Source organism: Aegilops tauschii, chromosome 5, assembly GCF_002575655.3.
Source record: "Aegilops tauschii subsp. strangulata cultivar AL8/78 chromosome 5, Aet v6.0, whole genome shotgun sequence".
Taxonomy (NCBI): domain Eukaryota; kingdom Viridiplantae; phylum Streptophyta; class Magnoliopsida; order Poales; family Poaceae; genus Aegilops; species Aegilops tauschii.
In genome coordinates, this window is record NC_053039.3 from 193,264,810 (window position 1) to 193,274,158 (window position 9,349).

At 52.9% G+C, this 9,349-nt stretch overlaps 1 protein-coding gene across 1 annotated transcript; it reads left to right on the forward strand.

Moving 5' to 3' along the window:
• The first annotated feature begins 3,438 nt into the window (after positions 1-3,438).
• On the forward strand, positions 3,439-4,987 carry LOC109752259 (uncharacterized). The gene is made up of 3 exons (XM_020311165.1): positions 3,439-3,693; positions 3,778-3,930; positions 4,187-4,987. Exons 1-3 carry the CDS (start codon positions 3,439-3,441, stop codon positions 4,985-4,987), a joined length of 1,209 nt encoding a protein of 402 aa, XP_020166754.1.
• The last annotated feature ends 4,362 nt before the right edge of the window (positions 4,988-9,349 follow it).

Genomic DNA, 9,349 nt, shown 5'->3' on the forward strand with positions numbered 1-9,349 from the left:
TCTCCATCAACCTCTCCTTCCCCCTTGCTGGATCAAGAAGGAGGAGACGTCGCTGCTTCGTACGTGTGTTGAACGCGGAGGTGCCGTCCGTTTGGCGCTCGGTCATCAGTGATTTGGATCACGACGAGTACGACTCCATCAACCCCGTTCACTTGAACGCTTCCGCTCGCGATCTACAAGGGTATGTAGATGCACTCCTTTCCCCTCGTTGCTAGTAAACTCCATAGATGGATCTTGGTGATGCGTAGAAAATTTTAAAATTCTGCAACGATTCCCAATAGTGGCGACATGGCATTAATGGCATTCGTTTCTTCGTCCCCGTGCTCCCTTGGCGTCCTATGCCCCGTGGGACCCTCCAGTGCTCCTCCCCCGTCGCCTACCAGCGAGCTCGGGTGCATGCACACGCGTCCGTGACGACGCCAGCGCGACACCTCCCGCCCCTGCCTATATAAGTCCTCCTCGATCGTGGTTCTCTTCACTAGCAACCTCACCGCACTCCCCAACACCTTCCCGATTTCTTCCCTAAACTCCAAGAGCTCCCGAGCCCTCCAATGGCTGCCTTGGTTGCCGGTGGCCACGACCTAAATTCGGGGAAGCCCGAGCCCTTCTCTTCCTTCTACCAGCACCAATAGATCATCCAGACACCGGCTCATCTCCCCCACCTCTCCAGGAGTCGCCGGAGCCCCTATGGTCGCCGTCCCAAAGACTAGCTGCCGCCTCCCCTACTTTTTGTTCCCCGCGACGCTGCAGCCCTGGCCTTCCCCAGCGTCCGCATATGGCCGGGATGGATGCGGTGCTCCGCACTGATGCCACCGGTGCCAGCGCTGAGGCCGGAGATGGTCGGAGTCGCCCGGGCCATCACCGGAGCGCCCTGCCTTGCCTCTGCCTTTGTTTACCGAAGGGAGGAAGAAGGAAACGGGAGGAGATAGAAAAGGCACGGGCCCCACCAGTTAGTGTCCTAGAAGCCCAGCCCCGCCACTACCTAGCTGGATAAGTGGAAGCGCATTCACGCGGATGCATTTTCCCATCTGGAAGACGTATTTGGGTGCGGCTTAGGCCAGGAATGCACTTTCCTTTCAGAAAAGCGTATTCTGGCAAATTTGTTTTCTGTTTTTCCACTCAGGGGCCTGTTTGTGGATATATTTTTATAGATAGGTCCCTGACAGTCAAACCTTTATAACTTTTTCCTCACAACTCCAAATGAGGTGATTCCAAAGCCCACTTCTTCATATCGTCGAGCCCATGTTGTTGGTACAATTTTCACCATGTGTTAAAATTCTGAAAATGACCATTTTCCCTTGCACTAAATCAGCCCCCTTCGAGAGAGAACGTTTTCCGGCAATTCTTTCCGCGAGCTTCTCGCACTTCTTCCCGATGAATCCCTTCACCCCAGGCAAGCCACACCCTCCATTTGCATGATTGAAATGCAGTGACATGGTTTAACTTATTTGAACTTATTTAAAATATTGTTTTAGCTACTTGTGACTTGTTCATGGCATCTCTCGGAGTATTATGTTGATCTTGCTATTGCCATGATATTGCTTGGAGTTCTAGGATTAATATTTTGCATCTTATGTTGATGACATGTTGCCTTTGGATTCTTAGTGGCTATTATGATTATTTTCATGATGGTATTATGCTTTGGAGTATTACTTTGGATGTCATGTTGCGTTTGGATTATTAGTGGCTGGCATTATTTTCATCATGATGATAGTTGATATTAAGTTTTGGAGTATGGTTTTGAAGATAATGCTTGCATGTCGATCTTAGCCAGATAGTTTGCTCTTGCTATTGGTTTAGTAGGTTCTTAGTACTTGGATTCATCATGATCTTAGTTGATATGCTACCCTTGGAGTTTTAGGTTATGATGATAGTATGCTCTGGATTATTTGTTGGATATTGATATGACTCAGATTACATGTTGATATGATATCGGAGTATCATTTCTCGCAAGATATATTTTTGGGGACAAATTCCGTCATTAAGTTGGTTAGGTGACACCGAACCGGGCTTTTCCAGTGCAACCACATTTGCCTTTTGTGGGAAGGCCCTAATGTGGCCTATTGTCATGTCTCTCGCCGGTGCCTCCAGTGAGGGAAGGTTATGGGCGTGCGTTACCCTAATCAGGTAAGCAGACATAACCTTGTGTACCCGTAGTTGTTGTTAGGTGCCTTTTTGTCCCCGTTTGGGACCGTTTTTGTTTTGCCACAATGATGGCCGTTGATGCCTTTGGTAGGCATGGGCCACCCATGACTTATCCTAGAAGGGAGTTGGTTGGAGTGGCCGGGAGAGTGTCATGGCGATAGATCAGTTTTGTCGGAATGACGTTGGTCCAGACGTATGGGAGTGTGAGGCCATGGGTTCCGTGGTGTGGGTAAAGTGCGCTACCTCTGCATAGTGTGTGTGTGTTTAATCTATCGATAGCCACGTCCTCGGTCATGGGCATAAGTTAGTACTAGGTCACACCGTTCGATCAACACTCACATGATGGAATGACTTATAGGTGATTTATATGTTGATATTGTGAGCAGTAACAGTTTGGCAGGATGTTGATGATGATGTTGGGATGATCTTGAGGATGATCATTCAGTTTGTGATGTGGTCACAAGGTGATCATGTGGATGTTGATCACGAGTTGATCAGGTGGATCACGAGGTGATCGAGATGGTATATTGCTTGGCCGGTTAGCCAAGAGTGAGATGGTTCATTGAGATTAGGATGTTGGTTTATCAGTATTGTAGTAGTTTCATGCTTAGTAGTTGCTTTCATATCATAGTAGTTGTTAATTAACCTGTTTAATGCCGTGTTGTTGTTTTGCCTTGATGCTTTTGGTTGTCGTGAGCTTGCAAGTACATTCAATGTACTGACCTGGCGTGTCATCCAGATTGCAGGTGATGCCGTGATTGATTGTTTGTCATGGTTTCCGTTCGTGCGAGCTAGATCGTGTCCCAACCAGAGTCCCTGCGGAGTGGAGTTCACCACCTTTGTCATTCTTCTGCTACTAGAAGTATTCCGCTGCTATGAGTTGTTCCACTGCTAGCATAAAGCAAGTGTAGTATCGCATGCGTAGTGTCGCCATGCTGATGTGACCTTTTGTAACATCAGACCCTTGTATTATTATCCTTTGTAATAAGAGCTGATTTGTTCTATGTCAAGCAGTGTCGTATTCCAGAAGACTTCATCTCGATCTCTGAGCTGGAATACGGGGCATTCCGGTTTCTCTGAGCTGGGGTGACACATGAGGCCTCGGTTGCCCCAGCAGATGATCAAGCTCCACAGGATGGCGCTCCTAAGGCCTCGGCTGCCCCGGCGGACGACCGAGCTCCTGAGGTACCCCGGTCTCGAGAGGTACAGGACCCCGCCGGCACCTCCACCCTAATCCAACACCCAGTGTCCTTCGTTAGCAAGGTGTTGCGCGATGCGCGAGCATGCTATCCCATGACGCAGAAGCTTTTTCTCGCCCTCCTCGTCGCCTCCCGAAAACTGTGTCACTACTTCCAAGGCTACCCCATCAAGGTTGTCTCGGCTTACACCTTGGAGAGGGTGCTCCGGATCCCTAACGCTGCAGGAAGGCTCGGCGAATGGAACGTCGAACTACAGGCATTCCAGTTGGAGTTCAGCACCACCAGGATCATCAAGGGTGCGACTCTCTCCGATTTCGTGGTGGAATGGACCGACTTCCTCGATCGGGAAGTGGGCGAGGACCATTCCCTCGCGCTTGGAAGTGAAGCACCGGATGGTCGGGTCATGTACTTCGATGGTCCATTCGTGCGTTAGGGCACGGGAGATGGAGTTGTGCTCATCTCACCCACCCAGGACAAGCTCTACTACACCGTGCAGCTATGCTTCCAGCATGGCGAGAAGGTCTCCAACAACATTGCGGAATACGAAGGCCTGATCGCTGGTCTCAAGGCTGTGGCGGCTTTGCGGGTAAGGCGCCTCACCATCAGGGGTAACTCCTAGCTCCTCGTCAACTTCTCAAACAAGGTGTACAAGCCGAAGGATGAGCACATGGAGGCATACCTCGAGGAGGTACGCATAATTGAGAAACAATTCTTAGGCTTGGAATTCCAGCACGTGTCGCGCGTCACGAACATGGAAGCAAACGACATCGCAAAGAGGGCGTCCCGGTGTCTACCTCAGGAGCTTGGCGTCTTTGAGGAGTGGCTCTTCAAACCATCGGCAGCCCCCTCCCCCCGCCGCGGGACCAGCATCGCTTCAAGAGGAGCTTCCCCCAGCACCCTTCTCGGGTGCCTCGGCTTGCGGCCCGGCCTCGGGAGCCCGCTTGCTCCTTGCGCTCGAACCTCAGGAGGGGTGCTGGATCGAGGAGCTCAAGGCGTATCTACTCCAGGGCACCTTGCCGGGGAAGGAGGAAGACGCGGAGCGTGAGGCCCGCCAGGCCACTGCATACTGCATCCAGGATGCTGAGCTCCACCGAAAGGGACCCAACGATGTCTCTCTACGATGCATCTCCAGGGAACAGGGATGCGAGCTGTTGGCCGACATAGACGGCGGGGATTGCGGGCATCACTCCTCATCATGCACCCTCGTGGGCAAGGCGTTTCGCAGTGGATTCTACAGGCCCACGGCGCTCAATGATGCCACCGAGCTGGTAATATCCTGTGACGCCTGTCAGTTCCACGCCAAGCAGATCCGCCAGCCCACCCAGGGCCTCCAGACCATCCCACTCTCATGGTCATTCATGGTTTGGGGGTTGGACATCCTGGGCCCGTTTCCCCGAGCGCCCGGGGGCTACCGCTACCTCTACATCACCATCGACAAGAACACCAAGTGGGCGGAAGTGGAGGTCGTCCGCACCATCCCGGCCATCTCGACCGTCAAGTTCATCAAGGGCCTCGTGAGTCGGTTCAAGGTTCCTAATCGCATTATCACCAACAATGGCTCGCAGTTCACCAGCAACCTTTTCAATACATATTCTGCTAAGAATGGAACACAGATATGCTACGCTTCGGTGGCACACCCTTGAAGGAATGGCCAGGCTGAGCGCGCCAACGCAGAGGTCCTAAGAGGCCTTGAGGCAAGGAGCTTCTAGAAGAAGCTCGAGGCATGCGACAAGGGCTGGCTTGACGAGCTCCAGTCCGTGTTGTGGTCCATCTGCACCACCGTGACCAAGCCGACGGGCGAGACTCCGTTCTTCCTCGTCTACGGAGCTGAAGCGGTTCTCCCTCACGAGGTCAGGCATCGCTCCGCGCGGGTCTTGGTGTTTGACGAGGCACGCCAGGACGCCTCACGAGGGATGGACCTCGTGCTGGGGGAGGAATGCCGCCACCAAGCCTCGCTCCAAGTAGCGAGGTACCAACAGGCGCTGCGGCGGTACCACTGCCGTAGCGCCCGCTCCAGGATGCTTGAGGTGGGTGATCTCATCCTAAGGCGGGTGCTCTCCAAGGAAGGGCTTCACAAGCTCTCATCCATGTCGGAGGGCCCATTCAGGATCGCCCATGTGTCCAGGCCTGGCACCGCACGCCTGGACACGCCGGACGGGATCCCCATCTAGAACGCCTGGAACATCCAGCACCTTCGGAAGTTCTACCCATAAAGAATGCCTCGCGCCTGTGAAGGTCTCCGCTCGTGACACTCTCACATAATAATGAGTTGGGGCTATACACGCCCCAGAGTCTCCTGAGCGTCGTCCCTGGGCCTCACGGGGGCTCCCACCCATGTCCTAGTGGAGGCCTCATGCTCCGCGCTGGTGGGAAGACAAGAAGACTAGTCAAGGTGCCAGACGCGGCTGTTCTTTTGCTTGCTTTTGTAGCTGGTTTGCAACTTCTTGAGTGAAATTTGGAGCTTTCTTGTCTTTCGTTCGCAAACGTTGGAAAATTTCTCTCCTTTTTGATCGCCTCTCCAGTCCCTTTTCAGGAAGAGAGGCAGTTGCCCGTCGCTCTTCCTTGCGCATCCCACGCACGCACTACTAGGAAAAGGCCTATAGATAATATGGGCATTAATGGCGCACCACACATGTGGTGCGCCACTACTATATAGCAGTGGCGCACCATGTGTTGGTGCGCCATTAGTGTCCAAATACTAATGGCGCACCACATCCACGGTGCGCCACTACTAACAATTTTTTTAATTTTTTTTCAAAACTAGTAATGGCGCACCAGGGGATAGTGCGCCATTACTAGTTAACTAGTAATGGCTCACCACACCCTCGGTGCGCCACTACTATTTTTTTCAAAACTAGTAATGGCGCACCGTGGGTGTGGTGCGCCATTACTAGTTAAACTAGTAACACCCACGGTGCGCCATTACTAGTTTTGCCCAAAAATTCCACCGAATGCACCCCCCCTGTGGACCGCCTTTTCAGTTTAAAAAAAATAAAAGAAAATGATGGAAATGTCAAAAAAATAAAAAAATAAGTTTCCCATGTGATATGTGGTCTAGTTGTTGGGAAAATTTACAAATATGAATTTCGACTTTATTTGCAAAATCTCTCTGGAATTTGTAAAATGGGCATAACTTTTGCATACGAACTCGGATTAAAAAGTTTTTTATATGAAAAATCATGTAATCGAAAAGTTACATACGAATTGAACCGGGGGAACCCCGTTCAACATCTTCAAAATCCCCAAAAACCTAACAGAACGAAAGATACGGGGCTTTTAAGATCTAGAGGGGGAAATGAAAAAAAATCAAACTTACTAGTGGCGCACCATTTGCTAGGTGCGCCACTAGTAACAGAAAAAAAAATTGGTTTCAAAAAAACTTTTTTTTTGGAATTTTTTTTAAAATATGATACGTAATATGACCGGGAAGTTTGAAATCTTTTTTAAAATTTCATCACACTCGTGAACATGAACAAAGTCCTAGACATCAACAAGGTTTAATAGGATTGAGATGATAGATATATCAACAAGTGCCTGTGAAGTGAGCTGGTGCTGGGGTTGGATAGAACTGCGAAGTTAAGCGTGCTCGGGCTGGAGTAGTGTGAGGATGGGTGACCTTCCGGAAGGTTTGACCATGGAGTGCGATTTGACTTGAGATTAAGCATATTGGCTTGAGATTAAGCATATTGGCTTGAGATTAAGCCCTAGTGACCCGAGATTAAGAAAAAAAACGAAAAAAATTGACAAAAAATTCTGAAAAAAATTTGAAAAAAAATTGTTAGTCGCGCATTTCTATGTGGTGCGCCATTAGTATCTGGTATACTAATGGCGCACCGTGTGATATACTAATGGCGCACTCCCTGGTGCACCATTAGTATTAATTACTAGTGGCGTGATGCTAGTGGCGCACCTGTAGTGCGCCATTAATGGCCAAAACAGGTGCGCCACTAGCAGGCCTTTTCCTAGTAGTGACGGGGGTTGGGTACGGTGTGTGCGCCTGGGCTCGCCCGTGTGATATACTAATGGTGCACTCCCTGGTGCGCCATTAGTATCTGGTATACTAATGGCGCACCAGGGGTGCGCCATTAGTATTAATTACTAGTGGCGTGATGCTAGTGGCGCACCTGTAGTGCGCCATTAATGGCCAAAACAGGTGCGCCACTAGCAGGCCTTTTCCTAGTAGTGACGGGGGCTGGGTATGGTGTGTGCGCCTGGGCTCGCCCGCGACCACACCTTGCCGAAGCTCTGCTACCTCAGCCTTCGGCGTTTTATCCTCGCGGGACGCTCTCAAACGAACTCATGGGCATGCGCATCCTCTCAAGTCCGTGCCTCTAGGCATCGCGACGTGACGTGCTAGCCGCAGCCAACCCATGCTCGGGGGTTCGCGCAAGGTGAGACGAGGCGCCTCATGAGGTCTCCTGACCTCACAGCTGCACGTCGTATCCCGAGGCTCAACGGCTCCCGAGACTTCAAAGAGGAAGCCCTCGGAAGACACCCTTGAAGCAAGGGGCACGCCCTCATGATACGGGAGTCTACCTCAAGCACATCCAGCTAAGTTGTCCTAACTACGCTCAGGAGCAGCGCGGATATCACAATATAGCATAAAAATAGCAAGCATAGCATGATGGCGCAAGCACCACGGTTCATTACATGCCCAATGGGGCCTTCTCCCTTTGTTTATTCAATACAGGAAAAAAGAGGCAAAAGTAAGCCGCACGACTACAGCGGCTCCGGAGGCCCGGCCCTAGCAGCGCCCGAGCTCAGTCGGAGTCCTCCACCTGCTTCACCGGTGCGCGTCGGCTATGCAGCTCGTCGCCCTCCTCGCTCCGAGCCTGGCGGCGTGGTGGCTCCTCATCCTCGTCGTCACCCGTGCTCTGCCCAGAAGAGGAGCCCCGCTGCTGGAGGCGGCGCGACCGTCGCCAAGAGCAAGCTCACCACCACCACCAGCGGTGGCGCCGCCATTGTCGTCGTCGCTTTCTGGACAACACCGCAAGCGCCGACCGCCCCCTCCGAAGACCCTACATAGAGGGTCGCGACGCAGTCGTACCTGAAATGGAGGGTGCACCTCCCATGCAGACCGCGCATACGGGCAAACGGCTACCACTCGTGGTTCAAGAACACATTGCCAGCGGCGGTGACTTCAACATCCACCCATGAGGCCTGGCTACAGCAACCGTCGACCTGCAGCCAGAGGCCACCAGGCCCTCCGGCAGGCAGCGTGCTCGTAAAGGAACGCGGAAGCTAGAGCCAGATGCCCGCTGGCCTCTCCGTCCACATGACGGACTCCGAGGGCGCATCGGCTGAGTGGGAGCGCTGCCGTGGCAGCAGGACGATCACTGTGCCCCTCCCCCCAGCACTATGGTCACCCCGTCCGCGGTAGCCCCTGCCATGGGAAGAAGCTCCGCCGCGACTGCTGGAGGCAGCGCCGGCCGTGGAAGAAGCGCGCCCGCTCCACCGAGGGACTACTGCCGGAGTCACCGCGTGTTTCCGGGGCCGCCCACGGCCTCTCTTGGACGACGGCGAGCCTGACCCCTCCTTGGGGGCCTTCCCCTTCTCCGCCGTGCAAAACCTCCTCATCGGCGCGATGGATGCTTCGACAAGATTGCGAGACGAGAAGGAAGAGGAAGGAGCAAGCAGCAAGAAGACGGAGATGGCCACGGGGCTCCACCCCTCCCCCCATTTATAGCCAGAGGGAGGCCAACCGCCGGACTCCACGATCCCAAGTAATGATAATCTCTTCTGCATGCAGTAGGCTGTTGTCAAGTCGATCGGTTGTCGAGGCAGCGTGGGGAAGCGGAGATGCCCACGTTCCATCAAGTGTCACACGTCGACCTAGTCCGCAGGCGGTTGGGGTCCACGGCGCATTTCCCTTGCCCTTGGGCTTTGCCTCGAAGCCATGTCCGAGCACGCCTTGGGCCAAGGGGCTACTGTCAGTGTTCTGGGAGCCGGGGTACCCAGACTTGCCTGCCTACGACCCATGCCGTGGCTCCATCGACGGCCTGGTA